This window comes from Muscardinus avellanarius, assembly GCF_963383645.1.
Source record: "Muscardinus avellanarius genome assembly, chromosome: 15".
NCBI lineage: Eukaryota > Metazoa > Chordata > Mammalia > Rodentia > Gliridae > Muscardinus > Muscardinus avellanarius.
Genome location: NC_137801.1, coordinates 32,206,263 through 32,230,948, shown reverse-complemented (window position 1 = coordinate 32,230,948; position 24,686 = coordinate 32,206,263). Strand labels below are relative to the sequence as shown.

At 40.1% G+C, this 24,686-nt stretch overlaps 1 protein-coding gene across 1 annotated transcript in view; it reads left to right on the top strand.

The window, feature by feature from the left end:
- Window positions 1–683: 683 nt before the first annotated feature.
- HNRNPLL (heterogeneous nuclear ribonucleoprotein L like) overlaps window positions 684–24,686 on the top strand; it is a gene marked incomplete at both ends in the record, with an annotated part of 42,837 nt that continues 18,834 nt past the window's right edge. Inside the window, 6 exons of the mRNA XM_080711816.1 lie at window positions 684–866; window positions 10,900–11,018; window positions 14,987–15,224; window positions 19,392–19,472; window positions 21,338–21,439; window positions 21,526–21,598. Coding sequence (XP_080567942.1) covers window positions 684–866; window positions 10,900–11,018; window positions 14,987–15,224; window positions 19,392–19,472; window positions 21,338–21,439; window positions 21,526–21,598 — 796 coding nt within the window. The remainder of the gene's footprint in view (window positions 867–10,899; window positions 11,019–14,986; window positions 15,225–19,391; window positions 19,473–21,337; window positions 21,440–21,525; window positions 21,599–24,686) is intronic.

The window sequence follows — 24,686 nt, the reverse complement described above, 5'->3', positions numbered from 1 at the left end:
GGGCGGCTTTCCTCCTTCTCCTCTGAAGAGGGGAAGTAAGAAAAACATTTAAATTAGCGGGAGGGCGGTTAACAACCGCAGCCCGGGCCCTGCACGCCTCCCCGCCCGGCCCGGCTCCCGCGGGGACGAGCCTAACCGCGCCAACGGCAGCCGGCCGCAACGGCTCGGGGCGGCGCGCGGCGGGCGTTGTGCGACCGAGGCCCGCGGGCCCGCGGCCAGCGAGGGCGCGGGGAGCGCGGCGAGGCCGGGCCGGAGTCCGGCTTGACGGACAGGCCTTCCAGCCAATGGGAAGGCCGCTCGACACCCCCGGCCAATGGGAGCGGGCGCCGGCGGGGGGCGCTCCCGCGGGCTGCGGCGGGATTCGGTCCTGCGCGGCGGCGGCGGCGGGGGCGGGGCGGAGGCTCGGCTGGGCGGCGGGGAGCGGATTCGGGAGGAGGGAAGACCGGAAGCCGCGGCCGCGGCCCCAGCCTCAGCTTCGCTCCGGGGGCCGGGAGCGGAGACGGCGAGAGGCGGCGCTGAGCGCGGGCCGGCGGTGACGGGAGCGGCCGCCCCGCAGCCTCCGCCCGCGCGCTCTCCTCGCCCGCCGGCTCCGGGCGCGCCCGGCCGAGGAGGCTGCCCGCGGCGGGGACTGGCCGGCGGCCTCGCGCCTCCCCCACGCCGCCGCGGGTCCTCGGGCCGCCGCCATGTCCTCGTCCTCCTCCTCCCCCAGGGAGACGTACGAGGAGGACCGGGAGTACGAGAGCCAGGCCAAGCGCCTCAAGACCGAGGAGGGGGAGATCGACTACTCGGCCGAGGAGGGAGAGACCCGCCGGGAAGCGGCGCCCCGCGGCGGCGACGGCGGCGGCGGCCGGAGCTTCTCCCAGCCGGTAACAAAGCGCCCCGAGCCGCGCTCCCGGGAGCGGGCCATGGCGGGCCGGCCGGCGCCCGCCTCTCCTGCTGCGCGGTGGCGCCGGCGACCCGGGGCCCTGAACCCGGCAGGGTCGCGGGCCCGGGAGGCTGGAGGCGCCGCTTCCGCCGGGGCCGCGGGCCGCGGGCGGCTCTTTGTTGGACAACTCGGGCGCGGGTCGGCGCGGGCATCACCCGCCCGGCCATCACCCAGCCTCTGCCCGCAGCATCCCTGCGCGGGCTCCATCTCCCGGGCTCGCGTCACCGCGGTGCTGAAGCAGCCGCAACTCAGTGATTATTCCGCCCCGGCGCTCACGCCCTACTTCTCCTGAAGATTTAATTCTTAAAAAAAAAAAAATCGTTGCAGGCATGGCGTACATCCCTAGATACTCAGTTTTGTGATGATGGCTCAATACAGTTTTTTTTTTTAAACTTTGGTTACAAAATATGTTGGCAGGTGTTAGTATACTCGTACTTTTTTTTTTCTTTTACTTTTTTTGTGGTGCTGGGGATGAAGCCCAAGGCCACACGCATGCTAAGCAAGTTCTCTTATCACTGAGCTAACATTCCTTTTCTATACCTTTACTTTCAAGTAAGACAAGTCCTAAAATTATATCAGGTCTTCATGGGTAATTTACTCCAAATTTGCCCCGCAAAAGGAGGAGCTGAACTCAAGGCTGTATGAAACCATTTCCTATAGCCTTGGCTTTAATCAGAATTGTTAGCTGGAGACAGAAGGAATGTGCAAACTATTATCCATAGCAAGTACTCAAATTCCGTTGGATGGAGACGTTAAACAAAACGAAGCAAACGTTTCTGCCCTTTTTTCGATGCACTTAAACTGTCTTAATGGCTTAGATGGTCTTTAAACACTTAATACATTAAAATTGTGATTTATTCAGCAAACCTTAACTGAAATTTGCCAAATTGTACACGTTTATTAGATTAAACTGTTAACTCCCTTAACTTTTATAAGAGGCACATTTGGAGCCTTTTAAAGCTTTTGTTGGAATTTTTTTGTAAAAAATTTTGGTTAGCCAGGCCTGGTGGCAAGCACCTGTAATCTTAGTAATTGAGAGTCTGAGATAGGATCACAGGTTCGCTGCCAGCCTCGGCAGCTTGGGCCCTGAGCAATTTAGTGAGTCCTCCTCCTCCTCCTCCCCCTCCCCCCTCCCCCCTCCTCTTCCTCCTCCTCCTCCTCCTCCTCCTCCTCCCCCTCCTCCTCCCCCTCCTCCCCCTCCTCCTCCTCCTCCTCCTCCTCCTCCTCATAGGGCTAGGGGTGTAGTTCAGCTGTAGAATGCCCTGGGTTCAATTCCCAACCCCCCTCCACACACAAATTCTGGTCAGTCAGCTCCAAATGTGATTGGGCTACATTTTCCAAAAGAATTTTTTCTTTCCTTAAGTAAAATGGTTTCCATACACTGCTCCTACTTCCCATTTTTGTGCCTATTTGAAATATTCAGAATATAATTTGGCAATATGAATAAAGGAAATGCTTTTCTTCATGGGAAGTTTCAGTTCAAAACCAACTTAATTACAAAAGTTGAAAATAGGAATGTTGTAACTGATATTTATTAGTATTCCTCTTTTGTGAAGTCTTGGTTGAGTTTTTATGCACCATGTGAAATATCTTTTTAGGACTTGAGGAGGGTCAGTCTATCTAGTCTAGTGTATAGTATGTGACATTGAGGGAATCATTTAACTCTTAGTTTATAAAGTATGAAAGTTGAACTATAAGCCGTACTTAATGAATGCTGTAGTTAATTAGTGTAATGCAGCTTTTAAATTAATTTATAAATTCTAGTTTTTGTTTATCTCACTGTTATATTTCTTAGGAAAGGGTGAATTACTTTCATTTTACTAAAGAACTGATAAGGTACTGAGAAATATAATGAAGGTTTATTTTTCCTGGCTTTAAACATCTTTTTGTCCCTGCGGTTTTTGGTACTATTTTGAAATGATTGCAATGATGGAAACTTATAATAAATTCTATTAATAGGGTAGCTATTCCCTGGATAGAAGTTTACAGTCTAGTGCTTCATTATGTAGAAATATGGTAATTCATGTATGTAAAAAGAGTTTGTCCCAGCCTTGGTGGTCCTTTAGCCCAAAGAAGAAATACCTTTGCTAAACTGTAAGGGTAAATGCCGATTTTTTTTTCTCCAGTACTCGGGAATGACTCCAAGGGCATTCTACCTCTGATCTACACCCCCAGCCCTATTTTTTAATTCTTTATTTTGAACCAGGGTCTCACTAAGTTGCTAAGAGCCTCACTAAATTGCTGAGGCTGGACATTGATCCTCCTGTCTCAGTGATGGGCAGTCTTTTCAACTAGTTGGAAGGTGCTAAAGTGCAAAGTAAGACTTTAAGACTTGCTTTGTTTGGCTTTTCATAATTAAGTTTATGTATTAGATTTAAAGAACAAAGTGAGTATATAAGAAAAATAGTTAAAGAGTTGAAGATGTGAAGAGAAATGACTTAGTATTTTAGATATCTTTCAAATTTGTGTCTTCTGGTACTTCTTTACACAGCAAAAACTCCCAGAGTTTTAGATTTACTGTGCCACACATTGAAGTTAGCTTAATTTTGGAAGTTCAAGCCACTTACTACAGTTACGTAATTTTGGAGTAAATAGTGTTCTTCAGTTTAGAAGATATGAGCCAAGCGTGGTAGCGCACGCTTATAATCCCAGTACTGGGGAGGCTGAGCCAGGAGGATCATAGGTTCACGTCCAGCCTCAGCAACTTAGTGAGACCCTGTTTCAAAATAAAGAATAAAAAATAGGGCTGGGATGTAGATCAGAGGTAGAATGCCCTTGGGTTCATTCCCCAGTACCACCAAAAAAAAAAAAAAAAAAAAGCAGGGTGACCTTCAAGATCATATTAATAGTAAGTTTGTATCTTCTTTTTTTTTTTTTTTTGTGGTAATGGGGATGGAACTGTTCTCCAGGCTACACTCCTAGACCTATTTTATATTTTTATTTGGAAACAGGGTCTCTTAAGCCAGCAATGCTGGCTTCGAACCTGCGCGATCCTCCATCCTCCTGTCTCCGCCTCCCAAGTGTGGGGATTACAAGCATGCGCCACCACACCCGGCTGTATCTTCTTATTTTTTAATTTATATTTATTTATTTACTATTTATTTATGTGTGTGGTAGAATGGAACCCAGGGGCATTCTACCTCTGAGCTGTACCCCCTGCCCTATTTTTTATTCTTTATTTTGAAACAGGGTCTCACTGAGTTGCAAAGCGCCTCACAAAGTAGCTGAGGCTGGCCACGAACCACCATCCTCCTGTCTCAGCCTCCCAAATGTGGGGATTACAAGCCTGCGTCACCAAACCCTGCTCTTCTTTAAGAAAGCAGCTTGACCTCCAAATAATTTGGGTCTTTATTTGGCAAAACTTGTTGAGAAATAGAGATGCTAGAGCACTGTTATTTTGGAGAGTAAGCTTTTCAGTTAATTACTCTGTTCTGCTAGTGAGTAAATAGGCAAATCAAAGATTGTTTGCTGAGGAGGTGAAAAATTTAAGTTTCCTTATTTTATTATTATTTTTTTAACCATATTGGGGATGGAACCCAGGGGCATTTGACTTCTGAGTTACACCCCTGCCCAATTTTTTATTCTTTATTTTGAAACAGGGTCTCACTGAGTTGCAGAGGGCCTCACTAAGTAGCTGAGGCTGTTCGAGAACGCCGATTCTCCAGTCTTAGCCTCCAAATGCTGGGATTACAAGCATGTGTCGCCACATCCAGTTCTTGCCTTATTTTTTATTGTGTGTGTGTGTGTGTGTGTGTGTGTGTGTGTGTGTGTGTGTGTGTCTGGGGATGGAACCCAGGGGCATTCAACCTCTGAGCTACACCCCCTGCTGTATTTTTTATTCTCTGTTTTGAAACCGGGTCCACTGAGTTGCAGAGGGCTTCACTAAGTAGCTGAGGCTATCCATGAATCACAATCCTCCCATCTCAGCCTCCTGAATGCTGGGATTACAAGTGTGTGCCACCACGCCCGGCTCACCAGAAAGCTTTTTTTTTTTTTGGTGGTACTTGAGGTGGAACCCAAAGGCTTTCTACCTCTGGGGTATACTCCCAGACCTTTTTTTATTTTTTATTTGGAAACAGGGTCTCACTGAGTTGCTGAGAGCCTCACTAAGTAGCTGAGGCTGGCTTCGAACCCATGAGATCCTCCTGTCTCAGCCTCTCAAGCCCAGGGATTACAAGCATGCGCCACCATGCCCGGCTACCAGAAAGCTTTAAAAAAAAAATAATTCTTTTTTTTTGTGTGTGGTATTAGGGATTGAACTCAGGGTCATTTTACTTCAAAGCTATACCCCCAGTCTGATTTTTTATTTTTTTTATTTTTTAATTTTTTTCTGCAGTACTGGGGATGAAAGCCAGGGGCATTCTACCTTTGAGTTACACCCCCAGCCCTATATTTTATTCTTTATTTTGAAACAGTGTCTCACTGAGTTGCAAAGGGCCTCACTAAATAGTTGAGGCTGTCCGTGAACCAGGATCCTCCTGGCTTGGCCTCCCAAATGCAGGGATTATAAGTGTGCACCACCATGCCCGGCTTGTAGGTCAATTTAACTGTAGTGTGAGCTAAAATAATATTTTTAGTTACCCCCCCCTAAAAACTTTATCCTTGATCCAAATAAATGTCCAAAGTTAAGAAAGGTGCTAATCTTACATATGTGAAAATTCTCTTCCTCTTTTGACTTTTCATTCTCTCTTCCTCCTTCCCTCTTTCCCATCCTTTGGATTGAACCCAGGGGTATTCTACCTCTGAGCTATATACCCCAGACCTATTTTATTTTTCATTTTGAAACATGTTTGCTAAGTTGCTGAGGGCCTGGCTAAGTAGCTGAGGATGGTCTTGAATCTGCAATCCTATTGTCTTAGCTTCTGAAGCACTGGGATTGTAGGCATGAACCACCATATATTCATTTCTTAATTCTATACTGATTAAATTTTAATGTGACCAGAGAAAGATTACCAGAATGGAGAAGGCACTTGAAATTGCATGGTAAGAATGACAGAAGAATCTGGAGGGTCTTTAGCCTAAAGGGCAAACTTGTGTGTGATTTAAAAAATCTTTTTAAATAAGATTAGGTAGATGAAGGTAGGGTGCCAACTAACATTTATCGAGCCCTTGTTTAATAACTATCTAGCACTGTGCTTAACATTTGATATATGTTGTCTCATTTATTGTAGTTTTTCATGATAAAGAATTTGAGGGATTTTTGTTTTTAGCAGAGTTGCAGAAAAGTAACTATTGTAATATCATTGACCTGGTAATTGTCCTAAGATTCAAACACTGGTCTGACTCCAAAAGCCATTTTGGATGGGAAATGACAGAAGACTTGGTTGTAGATTATGAAGAATTTTCTAAAAATATAATGGATTGTCTTATGAGTTAGTATATTTCCTGTCATTTGGAGGTGTTTAAAAAAAGGCTAGATTAGAGCTGGGCATGGTGGTGTATGCTTGTAATCCAATGCATGGGAAGCTGAGACAGGAGGATCTCAGGTTCGCTGCCAACCCCAGCTACTTAGTGAGGACCTCTGCAACTACTGAGACTGTTTTAAAAATAAAGAATAAAAAATACTGCTGGGGGTGTGGCATGGAGGTAGAATGCCCCTGGTTTCAATCCCTAGTACTTAAAAAAAAGTATAGATAAATATATCTGTTTTATATTTAGAGCAACCCTAGGGTTTAAAAAAATTTTTTTAAACAAACTACAGAATGGATGAGAAAACTTTTATGTTAAAAGGGAACATCATTTAAAGTAGGTAGCCAGGTGTGGTGGTACATGCCTGTAATCCAGTATTTGGGAGGCTGAGACGGGAGGATTACAGGTTTAAGGCTAGCCTCAGCTACTTAGCCAAACCCTCTACAACTTAGGGAAATTATTTCAAAATAAAATATAGGGCTGAAGGTATGGTATGGAGGTAGAATGCCCTTGGGTTCAATCCCTGGTAACACACACACACACACACACACACACACACGCACGCACGCACGCACACACGCAGGCAGGCAGGCAGGCAGGTAGGTAGATAAACTCATAAAATTCATAAATGGCAGATTCATTGGGAAAAAGGAAAATAAATACAGGAATGTAAGGATATTTTTTTCTTTTTTTATGGTACTGGGGGTGGAACCCAGGGGCTTTTCTACCTCTGGGCTATACCCAGACCTATTTTATACCTTTTTTTTTTTTTTTTTTTTTTTTTGCGGGTCTGGGGATGTTACCCAGGGGCATTCAACCTCCCAGCTACTACACTCCCTGCCCTATTTTTTATTCTTTATTTTGAAACCGGGTCTCACTGAGTTTCAGAGCCTCACTAAATAGCTGAGGTTGTCCGCAAACCATGATCCTCCGGTCTCAGCCTCCCGAATGCTGGGATTACAAGTGTGTGCCACCACTCCTGGTTTTATTTTTATACTTTATTTGGAAACGGGGCCTCACTAAGTTGCTGAGAGTGTCACTCAGTAACTGAGGCTGGCTTTGAACCTGTGCGATCCTCCTGTCTCATCCTCCCAAGTACTGGGATTCCAAGTGTGCACCACCATGCCCAGCTAAGGATATGTTTTCTGCCTTGAGGGTGAAAAAAGCACTTCTTCCCCTAAGTACCATATTGATTATATTTAATATCTTTTCAGTTTTTTTAATTTTGTAAATTTTTTTTTTTTGTACTGGGGATTGAACCCAGAGGCATTCTACCACTGAGCCAAATCCTCAGCCCTTTTTTTTTCTTTGAGCAAGGATCTCCTCCAGTTGCCCAGGCTGACCTCAAACTTGCTATCCTTCTGCCTCAGCTTCTTCAATCCCTGGAGATACATGTGTGTGCCATCTCAGTTGTCATCCTTTGTAAATGCTGTTAAAATGTTTTAAATTGACATAACCATACATATTTATGGAGTACAGCGTGATCATTTGAAGCACATATACAGTATATTGATCATATCAAAGTAATCAGCATTTCCATGTCTTCTAGTGTTTAGGGATTGACTTTGGTATACTAACTATTGTCTTATTTTTGTTGCTGGGGATTGAGCCCAGGGCCCTGTGCATGTTATGCATACACGCTACCACTGAGCTATGCCCCCATCTCTGACTTTGGTATATTAAGATTAGTTCTTTTGAGGAATTTTTAAATTAGTCTTGTGATGCATTTCTTTGTAAGACAATTTGAGAAATAGTCACATTTTTTAGCACTGTATTTCTATGAAATATTCTTTTATATTACCATTACCATTTTCATACATAAGACAATAATTAGTTTAGGTAAATTTAACATTCTATCTGTTCAGAATTCTTAAGTTGCTCCTAATATGTCTTCTATAGCAATTTTTGTCTATTATGAAAGTTTCCAAGCCAGGCATGGTGGCGCATGCTTATAATCCCTCCCCCCAAAAAAGTGTCCTTATTACATTTGGTGATTGTGTTTCTTTAGAAGAGTACACACCAAAACAACTTTTTGTTTCCCTTTTATTTTGCCTTTGTCAGGTGACTTCTAATAATTATTTGAAATGACTCTTAATTATAACATAGTTTTTGTTTGTTTTGTTTTTGTTTTGTTTTTTGTGGTCTGGGGGTGGAACCCAGGGGCATTCAACCTCTGAGCTACACCCCCTGTCTTATATTTTATTCTTTATTTTGAAACCAGGTCTCACTGAGTTGCAAAGGGCCTCACTAAGTAGCTGAGGCTGTCTGCAAACTGCAATCCTCCTGTCTCAGTTTCCTAAATGCTGGGATTACAAGCGTGCCCCACCACGCCCGGCTCATAGTTATCTATTTTGAGAGTAAAATTTTTGTTTATATTTTATGTGTATGCCCTAAATTAGGTATTTAGTATTATTTACTACTCTCTTACTAGTTATATTTAAGAATTTAAAGATAATAAAGCAGGTTTGATGTTGAGGTTTACCTAGGGCAGAGTCCTATTTATTAATGTTGCTTAAGGGTGTTGGTGTACATAGGACACTATCAGAATAATTAATTTCAAACTTACAGGCATTTAATGACTTGTTTAACCGTAGAAAAGATGGCATAGAAATTTGAATGAAATTCAGATATTGAATTAGTATATGCAAAGACTGGATTTATTTATTGGATTTAACAATAGCCTAAAAATAAGTCCTGTGATAACTTTATATATTTAAATAACTATCTTTCATCACACTCTGATCTTTTTTATTGTCAAGACATGCCATTTGTTATATTTCCCTACAAGTTTTTATAGTGAAGTAAAATTGATGAGTCTTTAACCTTAAAAGAGCTGAGAACTCAGGTTCGAAGCCAGCTGCACGCACTGGCTTAGGAGACCCTAATAAAAATGTTTCCAAATAAATATGTAAAAATAGGTCTGGGAGTGTAGCCCGGAGGTAGAAGGGTTTCCAGGAACCCCAGTACCACCAAAAAAAAAAAAAAAAAGAGCGAGCGAGCGAGAGAAAACTGAGACGTGGTGCAACACACCTGTAATCCCAGTACTTGGGAGGTGGAGACAGGAAGATTGTAGGTTCGAGGCTAGCCTCATCAACTTGGTGAGGACCCCCTAGCACCCTGTTTCAATTTTTTTTTTTTCAGTACTGGGGATAGAACCCAGGGGCATCCAAGCTATACCCCAGCCTATTTTTTATTCTTTATTTTGAAACAAGGTCTCACTGAGTTGCAAAGGGCAGAAAATTTAAAAAAGAGTTGGGGATGTAGATCTAAGGTAGACCCCAGGGTTCAGTCCCCTAATACCCCTTCCTGTGATTGTATACTTAATATTTTGAGAATTTCTACTACACATACTAATCTATACATAATACATTAAAAGTCCAGGAGACCTTACACATTTGAGTACTACTTGTTCACTAGCAAAGATGGTACTTTGTTAAGTTCTTGTGTGGACTGCTAGGTGAATAACTTCAAATTAGTTTATAGTACAACTAGATAACCAGTTAAGCAAGAATAAAAAGTGATATAAACTACATTACAGAAAAGATAGGTATATAATTAAGGAAAATTTTTAACTATGGTATTTTGGACTGAATTTCTGATTTTATCAAGGTAAAATATAAAATTATGAGTCTTAATTTCTTTTTTTTTTTGTGGTACTAGGGATGGAACCCAGGGGCATTCTACCTCCGAGCTACACACCCAGTCCTATTTTTTTTTTCTTTATTTTGAAACAGGGTCTAGCCAGGCGTGGTGGCGCATGCTTGTAATCCCCGCGCTTGGGTGGTAGAGACAGGAGGATCGTGCAGGTTCGAAGCCAGCCACGCATGCTGGCTTAGGAGACCCTGTTTCCAAATAAAAATGTAAAAATAGGTCTGGGAGTGTAGCCTGGAGGTAGAAGGGCTTCCAGGAACCCCAGAACCCCAGTACCACCAAAAAAACAAACAAAAAACAGGGTCTCACTGAGTTGCAAAGGGTCTTACTAATTAGCTGAGGCTGTCTACGAACCGCAAACAGCCTGTCTTAGCCACTTGGATGCTGGGATTACAAGCACGCGCCACCACTGCTGTCTGAGTCTTAATTTTACTTGTAGCATGCCCAGTGTACTTATTGAAATTTTTTCTGAGATTTCTTTGAAATTGGAATAAGTTGTTATTAAATATTCTTTGTATTTTTTTTGTGTGGTACTGGGGATGGAACCCAGGGGCCTTCTACCTCGACTACACTCCCAGACATATTTTATATATTGTTTGGAAACAGGGTCTCACTAAGTTGCTGAAAGCCTCACTAAGTAGCTGAGGCTGCCTTCAAACCTGTGCAATCCTCCAATCTCCAAGTAATGGGATTACAATATTTTGTACTTTTTATCAAGGTAAAATGTTGCTTTTTAAGAATGAAATTATTAAGCCAAACATTCATTTGATGATTTAATATCAGGTTGTTTTGCTAAAATTTGAAGTGCAGTTTGATATGACATTTTTAAAGTTTACTTTTAATGCAAAATTGAATTTACTAGATGTAATTTAAACTTTAAAAGTGATTAACTAGAAATTATTTTTTCTTGTTAGGAGACAGGTGGAAGTCATCATAAAGTTTCAGTTTCACCTGTTGTCCATGTTCGAGGGCTCTGTGAATCTGTGGTGGAAGCAGACCTTGTGGAAGCTCTGGAAAAATTTGGGACAATATGGTAAGGATAATAGGGACTTAGTGCAAATTGAAGACAGTATGTAGAATAAGCCTTCCTTGCAACAAATTTTGATGTTTAGTATTGTATAGATTAAGTTTGCCTGTGACTATATTTCTTTGGAAGTTTTTAAGCTTTTTTTCCCCTCCCAGTGTTGAGAAATGAAACCAAGGCCTTGCATATGCTAGTTAAATGCTTTGCCACTGAGCTTCATCTTCTAGCCTTGAGTTTGTTCCTTTTTTTTACCTTCCTGGGGTGATTTTTGTAGGTCCTTGATCACCTTTTAATCTCTGAGAAGGTTGCAGTAAAATTTTAAATGAAAAGTGAATCTGTTGCCAAAAGTAGACACCCAAATAATTCTAACTTGTTTGTGTGTGTAGTACTGGGAATTGAACCCAGTGGTGGTCTACTTCTGAGTTATACCCCAGCCCTGTTTTATTTTTCATTTTGAAACAGGTTCTTACTAAATAGCTATGACTGGCCTCAAACATGAACTCTTGTATCAGCCTCCCAAATACTGGGATTATTAGGTGTGTGCCATCACACCCAGCTCTGATTATTTTTGGTGTATGTCTGGCTGTTTTACAACTCCCCTTGAATTTGCAATATTTTCCCCTCAGCCTCCTGAGTAGCTGAGACTGCAGGTGTGACACTACTGTTTCAGCTATAAAAACTTATAAAATATTTTATAAAAGCTTAAAGAGAGCCAGGCATGGTGGTGCACGCTTGTAATCCCAGCATTAGGGAGGCATAGAATGAAGGATTGTGGTTCATGGATAGCCTCAGCTACCTAGTGAGGCCCTTTGCAACTCAGTGAGACCCTGTTTCAAAATAAAGAATAAAAAAATAAGGCTGAGAGTGTATCTTGGAGGTAGAATGCCCCTGGGTTCCATCCCCAGACCCGCAAAAAATAAAAAATAAAAAATAAATAACTTAAAAATTATACCAATACTACATAAATGTTCTTATTTCCCCACATCTTCAACAGCATTTACTTTGGTATTCTTGATGATTAACATTCTTACAAATGTTAGTTGGAATCTCAGGGTAGTTTTGATTTTCATTTCTCTAATTGCTAATGATGTTGGCCTTTTTTTATATTTTTTTAGCTGATTATATATATATTTTGAGAAGTATTTATTCAGTTCAATTGCCCATTTTTTCATTGGATTATTTAGTTATAGAGTAATTTTATTATGATCAAATCTAAAATAGGCCAATTTTGTGTGTGTGTGTGGGGGGGGGGTACTGGGATTGAGCCCAGGAACATTTTTCCTCTGATCCTCCTGTCTCAGCCTCCCAAGTACTGGGATTGTAAGCGTGTGCTACCATGTCCAGCTACCAATAAATAATTTATTTTTGTATCTTTTTAATTTTTCTGTGTTTCTAAAGGGCATTAATTAATATATTTACTTGGTAATATAATTTACATGTTAGACCATGTTTTTCATTTTGTGAAAGAACATTTATTTTTTCCCCCTTTATCCAGCATAGCCTAATTCCAGGGTTTTTCTGTTTCCCATATGAAAGACTTCAGACCTAAAAATGAGGAGCCTGTTTCTAAAAGGAATGTTTTTCTTCTAGGATTTATATCCTGGACATAGAGTCTATAAACCTTTAGATCCAAGTCATTAGTGTTTCAGTATTTACTTTAAGTTTGAATGATGTGGGTGGGGATAGTTAACAAGCCTCCTAGACCAACAAAGATTGAGTATCTGCTGTGTGCCAGGTTCTGTTTCAAGCTTCTAAGGATATAAAGGTGAATGAGGCAAGGTTTGTAGGAAATACAGTAATACCTTTTATTAAGGGTCTACAGTGTAGCAGGCACCCCACTAAGCAGTTTGTGTGTACTAATTCTAATTTTCTTAGTAGCATTTCTCCAAGTTTTATAAATGAGGAAGCTGATCTATAAGCGTAATTTCCTGGCCTACAAGGTGGTCTTTTTCTTACTAATACTGAGCCACTTGGCAGTTTCTAAAGTGAAGTGGTAGCTGGGTGTCATGGCCTACAACTGCAGTCCTACCACTTGGGAGGCTGAGACAGGAGGATCCCAGGTTCCTGGCCAGCCTCAGCAACTTAGAGAGACCCTCTACAACTTAGTGAGATCCTGTTTCAAAAACATAAAAAAATAAAATAGGGCTGGGGGGGTGGGTGTAGCTTAGAGGAGAATGCCCTGGGTCCAATCCCCAGTGCCACACATGTAAATGGAATGAATGAGTCAATGAAGTGAGGTGGTGGGTTCTGAATGCCTGGTTGAGGAGCATCGATGCCATTGAGTATCTGACCTGATGTGATTTATTGGGCCTTTAAAGTTCTTGTTCCTGTGAATAAAGCACATGCAGTGTTCCCTGTTTTGAGCTCTGTGTTATAGTTTATTTTTCTCCCTTCATTAATTTTTTTTATTATTCATGTATTAAAACATATTTCAAGCCATGCGTGGTGGTGCACGCTTGTAATCCCAGCATTCGGGAGGCTGAGACCCGGAGGATCGTGGTTCACAGACAAGCCTCAGCTACTTAGTGAGGCTCTTTGCAACTCAGTGAGACCCTGTTTCAAAATAAAGAATAAAAAATAGGCAGGGGGGGTGAGGGAAATACACCAAGTGATGTATGCATAGGTTTATATTATTCCCCTCCAAAGAACATAAACTTTGGTCAGTCTGTGTTTGCTTCTATTTTTCTTTAATAAGACAAAAGTAAAGTCAGCTCTTATTTACTACTATTGTGAGCATTTATTTGGAAAATTCAAGAGAGGTGGTAGTAATTTCTGCTATTTAAGAAAAATTTTTTTTTCCGGTCACTGGGGCTGGAACCCAGAGGCATTCTACCTCTGAGCAACACTCCTAGCCCTATTTATACACACGCGCGCGTGTGTGGTTCAACCCAGGGGCATTCAACCTCTGAGCTACACCCTGTGCCCTATTTTTTATTCTTAATTTTGAAACAGGGTCTCACTGAGTTGCAAAGGGCCTCACTAAGTAGCAGAGGCTGTCTGAGAACCACGATCCTCCGGTCTCAGCCTCCCAAATGCTGGGATTATAAGCGTGCTCACCACACCTGGCTTTATATTCTTTATTTAGAAACAGAGTCTCACTGAGTTGCAAAGGGCCTCACTAAGTAGCTGAGGCTGTCCGTGAACCCGGATCCTCCTGTCTCAGCCTCCCAAATGCTGGATTACAAGTGTGTGCCACCACGCCTGGCTAAGAAGGGGTTCCTGGAAGCCCTTCTACCTCTGGGCTACACTCCCAGACCTATTTTTACATTTTTATTTGGAAACAGGGTCTCCTAAGCCAGCGTGCGCGGCTGGCTTTGAACCTGCGCGATCCTCCTGTCTCTGCCTCCCAAGCGCGGGGATTACAAGCGTGCGCCACCACGCCTGGCTAAGAAGGGGTTCTATCTGCTAACTTTCTGTTGAGTTTTATCTCTGTTGTATTCTATATCTTGATATTTTCTAATATTGCTTAGGAATATCAGGCTGTAGAATTAACTGGGTGGTGCCCTTAGTTATTGTGCTTGAGGAGGGCATGAAATGGAGCTTTCAATATGAGGCAATAAGCTTCAAATGTTTAATATCTACCTGGCATACCACAATTTATTTGGATCATTTGGGGTTGACTTGCAGTGGATATGGGTAGTAAAAAATAGTAATTTGTATGCTTTGACACATTGTTTTTTCTTTTTTGTGTGTATGGTAGGGCATTCTACTTCGGAACTACACTGCCAGCCATATTTTATTTTTACTTTGTAATAGGGTGTCATTAGGTTGATGAGAGTCTCACTACTTACTGAGGCTATCCTCAAGCCTATGATCCTCCTATCTCAGCCTCCCAAGTAGTAGGATTACAGGTATGTGCCACCATGCCTGGCTTTTGACATATTTTTGTTGAAGTCTGCTTTTACTTAATTGAGAATAAATGAATAATGTTAATTGAACTTGTTTTATATAGATATTCTTTCCCAATCTCTTTTCAGCTATGTGATGATGATGCCATTTAAACGACAGGCTCTGGTGGAATTTGAAAACATAGATAGTGCCAAAGAATGCGTGACATTTGCTGCAGATGAACCTGTGTATATTGCTGGTCAACAAGCTTTTTTCAACTATTCTACAAGTAAGAGGATCACTCGACCGGGAAATACTGATGACCCATCAGGAGGCAACAAAGTTCTTTTGCTATCAATTCAAAATCCTCTTTATCCGATAACAGTGGTATGTATTTTAGAATGACAGTTGCCTCTAAAGTTACTAACATATAATTTTTTTTGCAAACTAAATATTCTAAATATTTTTAATTATTGAAATTAATCATAATTTTGTTTATCAAGTTTAAGTGAAGAAAGAAAAATCATAAGAACTGGATCAGAAAAGAAATACAAGTTATCTTAACGGCACATTAAATTTTTTATTATAGCTAGGCGTGGTGGCACGCGCTTGTAATCCCAGCATTTGGGAGGCTGAGACGGGAGGATCATACAGGTTCGAAGCCAGCCTCAGCTACTGAGAGGCTCTCAGCAACTTAGTGAGACCCTGTTTCTAAATAAAATATAAAATAGGTCCGGGAGTGTAGCCTGGAAGTAGAAAAGCCCTTGGGTTCTACCCCCAGTACCACCACCAAAAAAAAAAAATTATTACCATCAATGCTAGTTTTGTTTTTGATACTAAGGGTTATAGTCAGACTTGTTGAAAATTGTCTAAGAAGCCAGGTTTGATGGCCCATACTTGTAATCCCAGTACTTGGGAGGCTGAGATAAGATCACAGGTTCACGGCCAGCCTCAGCAACTTAGTGAGGTCATCTGCAACTTAGTGAGACCCTGTTTCAAAATAAAAGAATAATATAGGGCTAGAGGTGTAGCTCTGAAGTAGAATCCCTCTGGATTCCATCCCTAGTACCACAAGAGAAAAGAAAAGGAAAGAAAAGAAAAGGGTCCAGGAAATGCCAGAATATTTGCATGAGAATGCATGAGAACATTTACTAGGCAATGACATGCTCTCTATAGGATAGTAAGAATATAAGTTATTTTGAGATAGCTTGTTAAAACCCATAAACCTAAGCCAGGCATCATGGTGTGTGCTTGTAATCCCAGTACTTAGGAAGCTGAGACAGAAGGATTTCAGGTTCGCCACCAGCCTTAGCTACTTAGTGAGACCCTGTTTCAAAATAAAGAATAAAAAATAGGTCAGGGGTGTAGCTCAAAGGTAGAATTCCCTGGGTTCTATCCCCAGTACCGCAAAACAAAAACAAACAAACAAAAACAAAATCCCATGCACAGGAGGATCACAGGTTTGAGGGTAGCCTCTGTAGTATAGTGAGACTATGCTTCAAAACAAAAACATAAAAAGGAATGGGGATGTAGCTTGGAGGTTAAATGCCCCTGGTTCAGTCTTCAGTAAAACACTGGTAAAGGGGGGACACACACACACACACACACACACACACACACACACACACACACACACACACACAGAGTGATTTAGTAGAATTTTTGAAAGAGATTCAGTGGCTCATACCTGTGATTTCACTACTTGGGAGACTGACACAGAAAGGTTGTAGGTTCAAAGCCAGCCTTAGTATCTTAGCAAGATGCTGTTTAAAAATGAATAATAAAAAGGGCCGGGTGTGGTGGTGCACGCTTGTAATCCCAATATTCAGGAGGCTGAGACTGGAGGATCATGGTTCATGGACAGCCTCACCTATTTAGTGAGGCTCTCTGCAAGTCAGTGAGACCCGGTTTCAAAATAAAGAATAAAAATAGGGCGTAGCTTGGAGGTCGAATGCCCCTGGGTTCCGTCCCCAGACCCGCAAAAAAAAAAAAAAAAAAAAAAAAGAATAAAAAGGGCTGGGGGTATAGCTTGGAATAGAATGACCTTGGATTCAGTCTCCAGTACCAAAAATAGATTTTTCTTGATCCACTGAATTTTCATAATCACATTCTATTTTATAATAAACTAGTGACAGAGACATTTGATTTATGTAATGACTAGACTTACAGGAAGGGAAGCTTTAATTGGCAATATTTCTAGTATGGGCATGTGGTATGGGGGACATAAACTTAAAGCTAAGCCTTAGATACTTTTTTTATGGTGGTGATACTGGGTGTTCAATGCAGGGACATTCTACTTCCAAGCTACACTTCCAGCTCTTTTTATTTTGTTTGGAAACATGGTCTTGCTTGATAGCTGAGTGTCTGCCTATATTGCTGAGGCTGGTCATGAACCTGAAATCCTGTCTCAGCCTCCCAAGTACTGGAATTACAGGTGTATGCCACCTTGCCAAGCTTAAGCATAAGATACTCTTTACATTTTATTAGCCATTGTGTATTTACCTTTGTATTATATATTAGTAGACATTATACCTACATATTAATAGAGTATTAATATATTTGTAATATTTGGTGCTTCAGGAAAAAGAATAATCTAGTGCAGTTACTTAAGTTTTTTTTTTTTTTTTTTTTGTTAAATTCCTAGTGCCTAACAATGCTGTTGTATAATTATAGGTGCTCAAGAAATTTAAAAATTCAATAATTAGCTTGGCGTGGTGACGCACACTGTAATCCCAGCATTTGAGAGGCTGAGACAGGAGTTATCCGGGTTCACGGACAGCCTCAGCTACTTAGTGAGGCCCTTTGCAACTCAGTGAGAACCTGTTTAAAAATAAAGAATAAAAAATAAAGGTAGAATGCCCCTGGGTCCCAACCCCAGTACCACCACAAAAAATATTCAATAATTATTCCCATCTTATTAGATGACATATAATACTATCAGTGATCCTTCTGCGGGTCTGGGGATGGAACCCAGGGGCATTTGACCTCTGAGCCACACCCCCTGCCCTATTTTTTATTCTTTATTTTGAAACCGGGTCTCACTGAGTTGCAGAGGGCCTCACTAAGTAGCTGAGGCTGTCCGCGAACCGTGATCCTCCAGGTCTCAGCCTCCCAAATGCTGGGATTACAAGCGTGCGCCACCACGCCCGGCTCTTCTTGGGTTCTTTTGCTATAGTTATTGTCCCTTGAAAAATAAATATGAGATTCTAATATTGCCTTAATTAATATTCATTACTATAAATAAGATGATAATATTAAATTAGTCATATTTGAAAGAAAACCAGAATTAGTTTTGGTTTATTAGCTATATATTACTAGAGGGGTTTTGTTTTGTTTTGTTTGGGGTTTTTTTTTTTTTTTTTGCAGTATTGGGGATGGAACCCAGGGACATTCTACCTCCGAGCTACACCTCCAGTTCTATTTTGTATTCTTTATTTTGAAACAGGGTCTCACTAAGTTGCAAAGGGCCTCACTAAGTAGCTGAGGCTGTCCAGGAACCACAATCCTCCTGTCTCAGCCTCCCAAATGCTGGGATTACAAGCATGCGCCACCACGCCCAGCTGTGCTAAGAAGTTATTTTAATCACCCATTAAGAAAATAGGATTCACTTAGAAGTTAAAATAGTTAATAGTGCTTCTCACATGTTTCATTGGAACTTCTTTAAGTTGATGTATAGGTGGGGAAATTATTACTATTTTTTTTTTTTTTTTGCGGTCCTGGGGATGGAACCCAGAATCATTGTACCTTTGAGCTATACCCCCAGCCCTATTTTTATTCTTTATTTTAAAACAGGATCTCACTGAGTTGTAAAGGGCCTAAGTAGCTGAGGCTGTCTGTGAGCCCAGATCTTCCTGTCTCAGCCTCCCAAATGCTGGGATTACAAGCGTGTGCCATCAGGCCTGTTGTAGGAAATACTTTAGATTTATTAAAGTTTTTAGAGAAGCGATACCAGAGGGACTCCATACAATGGAGGAGAAACCTCACCAAAGCTAAAATGGAAGCATAGGAGAGGAAGAAGACTCAGGTTGATTAATGAAGGTGCTATATCCGAATTTGTGTGAAAATATAAATATATAAATAAATGGACACTCATTGTTGGGAGGTGGGAAGGAGAAGAGGGGGTGAGGGTACCAAGCATAGTTTGACTGTATGCCATTTTCATTATGTTTCACATAAAAATAAGAAAATTTTAAAAGTTTTTAAAACTAACTTAAAGCCAGGTTTGTGGTGGCTCATGCTTGTAATAATCCCAGTACGTAGGAGGCTGATACAGAAGGATCGCGAAAGTTCAAAGCCAGCCTCAGCTACTTTGTGAGGCTCTCAGGAACTTAGTGAGACCCTGTTTCCAAATAAAATATAAAATAGTTTTGGGAGTATAGCCTGGAGGTAGAAAAGCCTCTGGGTTCTACCCCCCCATACCACCACCAAAAAAAAAAATTTAGTAATTAATAAGAATGACATCTTGAAAGTTGTTGGTTTTTATATAAAACAAAATGGAGTATAGTTTTAATGTTTTTCTGAATGAGATACAAACATCTTTTTTTTCCTTCTTAGGATGTTTTGTATACCGTATGCAATCCTGTTGGCAAAGTACAACGCATTGTTATATTTAAGAGAAATGGAATACAAGCAATGGTTGAATATCCTTTATTTATAAATTTATTATTGCTATGTATGGATGCTGTGTGATTCATATGGACCTTATTGTTTTCTGCTTAAATGTTTCTAGACAAGTGGTATTTACTTTTTCTTCCCACAATGATGTATTTGACTTAGACTTAAAGAAATGAAACTGGTCGGGTGTGGTGGCATGCACTCACTTGTAATCCTGGCGCTTGGGAGGCGGAGACAGGAGGATTGCACAGGTTCGAAGCCAAGCCGTGCTGGCTTAAGAGACCCTGTTTCCAAACACAAAGTATAAAATAGGTCTGGGAGTGTAGCCCGGAGGTAGAAGGGTTTCCAGGAACCCCAGTACCACCAAAAAAAAAAAAAAAAAGAAAGAAAGAAACTGTAGTGCCCATACAGAATTTTACTTTTTTCATAAGAATAACTTGATGCTTTAAATTAATAAATAGCAATATAAAATAACTTGGTACTTTAAAAGATTATTTCACAATCCTGTGTTGTGAAATAACACTATTTGGTAATATGTACACTTGACTCTTTTTGAAGTTTATTGCAGTTGAACTACTTTGACTATTCCTTAAAATAGTTTGGAACAACAAAATTTTAGAGTCAGAATCTTTCTTGCTGCCGGGCGTGGTGGCGCACGCTTGTAATCCCTGCACTTGGGAGGCTGAGACAGGAGGACCGCACAGGTTCAAAGCCAGCCTCAGCTACTTAGGCTCTCAGCAACTTAGTGAGACCCTGTTTCCAAATAAAATATAAAATAGGTCTGGGAGTATAGCCGGGAGGTAGAAAGCTCCTGGGTTCCACCCTTACCTAGTACTACCAAAAAAAAAAAAGTCCATGGTGGCACACTCTTGTAATCCCAGCATTCAGGAGGCTGAGGCTGGAGGATTGCGATTTGCAGGGCCTCAACTACTTAGGCCCTCTGTAAGTGAGACCCTGTTTCAAAATAAAGAATAAAAAATAGGACTGGGGATGTATCTCCGAGGTAGAATGCCTCTAGGTTCTATCTCCAGTACTGAGGGGGAAAAAAAAGTAAATACAATACATTTGTTATATAATAATCAACAAAACAAAATAAAACCCAACTTAAGTGTGCATGGGCATGCATAGAAAAATGTAGGAATATAGAGCAAACTCTTTAACAGTGCTTACTTCTCACTATTTTTGCTTTTAGTTTTTTAATACATTAGTGTGGTAGTACAGGCTTGTAATCCCAGTACTTGGGAGGTTGAGAGAGAGGATCGCAGATTCGTTCGTGGCCAACATCAGCAACTTAGCGAGGCCCTGCGCAGCTTAATGAGACCCTGTTTCAAAATAATAAAAGAAAGAATTGGGGGTATAGCTCAGAGGTAGAATGCCCCTGGGTTCAATCCCCAGTGATACACACACACACACACACACACACACACACACACACACACACACAAATGGACTTTAGTACTTTTTAAAAGAACAGTAAAATTGTTAAGTCATTATGAAACATTTGCCTTTGCTTCCCAGAAATAGATAAAAATCAAATATTTGTTTTGTATTATGTTGGGTTTTTTTTTTTTGGTAATGTTCTTCTGCCTTAAAAGTAAAGTATTTCCTGCTTCAGGGTTGCAATTTGTCCTATGCTTAGTTTTCCTGATTATTCCCCAAATTATAAAGTATTTCTGATGACTTAGAAGGATTAATACAAATAGCTTGGTTTTATTAATATTTTCTTTGGTGTCTCAATTTTAAAAATAAATTCTATCAATCTGTCTAGAAAGTTTATTTGATAAAACATTTCTAGAAGTAAAAAGTTATTTCTGATTACTTTTAGTCCTTTGATAATGAAGAATGATTAAGTATCAGATACCTTTAACCAAATTTCCTTAATAGAGCTTATGTTTGAATCAGTCCTCTGTGCCCAGAAAGCTAAGGCAGCACTCAATGGAGCAGATATATATGCTGGATGTTGCACGCTAAAAATTGAATATGCAAGGGTAAATATTTTTTTAACACTTGACAAAAAAATATTTATGCTTTGGTAATACAATTTTTAAACTGACTTTATTTTCAATCTTAACAGCCAACTCGTCTAAATGTTATTAGGAATGACAATGACAGTTGGGACTACACTAAACCATATTTGGGAAGACGAGGTAGGTATTTTATGCATTTTAGAATGTACTTAGATCTGCTGACAAATTTTATCTGCATTAGATTCCTTTTCTTGAGATGAGCTAGTTAATTCAAATGAATTTTGGTGATGCTTTGGTTGCAAAAGGCCATGTAAAGCCGGAAAATAACCTTGAACATTAGTGCCCCCTACTGGTATGTACTGAGCTATTTATATTTAGTTCAACAAGGAGCCCACACATACAGGCACGCCCGCAGTTCAAGGACTTGCATTTCTCCAAGCAGCTCTCTCTCTTTGGAGGAGAGGAAACTGATTCAGAATATTCCTTACAAACTGCAAACTTGCACACTGCTTCTCTATGGAAAGGACTTTTCCCCCAAGCTGGACGAGGCATTAAGAAGGATAGAGGACTCCAGCAGGCTGACTCTACACTTCATCATGCACAACATCGGCATCAGAAAAAAGCCCTCTGAAAAACTCAGACTTGCAATTCACCTTGACTGCATACTGCATGCACCATCACCCCAAGTTTTTAAAGGAGGACACTTAACAGTACTTCAGACTTGCATGGGATGAACACCATTAATAGACTGTGCCCATTTATTCAAGTTGTATGTATATATCCGTCTGATTTCCCTTAAGGTTTCAGTTGTAGAATTTAAGACTTTCACTAACAGAAACTAGACTTTATTTACAATGTTGTAAATCTTAATGCAGTTATTGTAATTGTTTGCAGCTTAGATTCAAATTGTTAATTGGCAACCAGGGCCAGTTTATCTACAGGTCATGGGAATCGATAATGCTCAACCAATCCACACAGATATTAAATGTACGTGGATTAGAAAGGTGCACACTTGGCTGGGGGTAGAGCACATGCTTAGTATGTGCAAGGCTCTGTGTTTGATCCCCAGCACAAAAAAAAGAAAGAAAAAGGTGCACACTTGCTGCATTTAAGTTTACTTTTTTTTCCTCCAAAATTATGGATATGATGAAAAGGTATATTATATGTAAAAGATGTTTTTCTGTGTGGTTTGATTTTTGTAAAGTGGCTGTTTATAAGTTGTCAGTTTTTGTAACAATTTCAGATTATCACTTATGTTAATTTGTGTAACTAGAAAATTTGGCATTTCAAATATAGGTGAAAGTAACATGTCTGTTCAAGGTAGAATATATTTAAACTTGATAAATCTGAAAAATAGCATTTCATTGCTAAATTTCATGAGCTAAATGCTAAATTTCATTCGAATGATAAAATTGTTCAACTAACTGTGTGGCAATTCTGGAATATACAAATTAAAATGTGGATCTTGTAAAAACAAGGGGGCTGCAGTATTGGCTACATCTCAACTACAATATCAGTGTTTGAACCATGTATTGGAAAAACTCAAGATGAAGTATGTCTATAAAAGCCAGCTAGACAAAATTTTATGACATCCAAAATATCTTGAGCAGTGGGTACCCTATAGTGCATGTACTCCAGTAAAACAAAAAGGAAAATACAATGTGATAATCCTTTGCATGTTCAAATATTTGGGCCTTTTGGATGATTGGCTTCTTTAATTCTCAATTTCCAAGAAATCATTTTGCCTTCTGCATGGGGTTATAAATAGGTTTGTCTTGTATAATGAAGTTTTGACTAGACTCCAAATTTTTCATTACATAATGGGAATCTGCTTGGCTTAGGCTTGGTGCAGCTGAATCCAATATTGGAAATCAAAGCCTTAGTACTCAAATAGGGCAAGTGGTTGATGAGAAATCTCACTTCTGTCAACTTCTGTGAGCAGTTATTGAATAATCATTTTTGGTTTTTGTTTAGTCATTTGAAATAGTTTTGGTTGCATTTTTCTTAATGTGTTTTAAACATAGATTTTAACAACATTCCATGTATTGTTTAAAAAGATCTAAGGTTTACACAAAACAAGGCTAGTTCAGTTTTTCACACAATTCTAGTCAGATAATCTGTTTAGAAATGTGTACGGTAGATTATTTATTAGCTGAATGCAATTAAAGGAAGTAAAAGGTTTAGTTTTTTATGCTTTCAAGGGAAAGTGTACTTAATTTTCTAATTTCTTAGAGCTAATTTTCTGGCAATACTATAAGTAGTTTATGTTTTCATTACTGTAGGGATCTTAGCTTGCGCTCAACTTGATAGATAATTAAAGCTGTTCACCTGTTGTACCCAAATACTTTCATATATCTTTTTCTTGTAACAAAAAAGAAAAAAAGAACCCTTTCCAAACAATTTTATTTTAAAAAGTGCTATTGAGTCTTACTACATTTTAGTGCCAAGAATCCTTAGCCTCAATTCCAGGGAACCCCTCCAGATAGGTTAAATAAAACATGTAGTGTGTGTGCATCTTTTGGGGAAGAAAATGCACAGCTTTCCTCAGATTTCAGTTTAATTCATGAAATCTTATCACAATTAATAGACTGATTCAGTGTTTAACTTTCCTCCTCACTTCTGTTTTATGTAGCCTTATATTAGATAATGAATGCTTCACATGAGAAATTATGAAAAGAATGTATGGCTGAAAAATACCTTGGAAATTACCTACTCTTAAACTCCATTTTATGAATGAAGATTGTGAGTTTCTGTGATTATACATCAAATTAGTAGTTCGGATTTCCAACCTAGTTTTCTTTCCTTTATTGAACACTATTAACTATATTAATAAAAATGGACCATAAAAACACAGTGGCTTGAGTTTTAATATTCCTAGAATAGATAGGAATTGTATTTAGTGTTTGGTGGTATGTGCATTAAGGAGAGGAACAGTGACAGAGAAGGGATTAGAAGACTGGATTGATTCAAGAAGATTGAAGCTTGAATGATGAAAGATGCTAGAAGTCACAAACTAAAGGAACTAAATATTTACATTGGCGAGTTAATGACTGAGAAAGTTATGGAAAGGACAAATAACTTTTAAGCATTTGGAAGAATTATCAAAGACAGGCTTCAAATGTATTAGAATGGGGGTGGAAGGTCATTTTTCTATATAATATAAAATTTTTATCACATATAGGATATGTGAAAAAGGGAAGATAGTAAGTGCCTTGTTTACTGGTATCAGATAAAGAGGTAAATAGCCCTCATTAACAGGGATGATGAG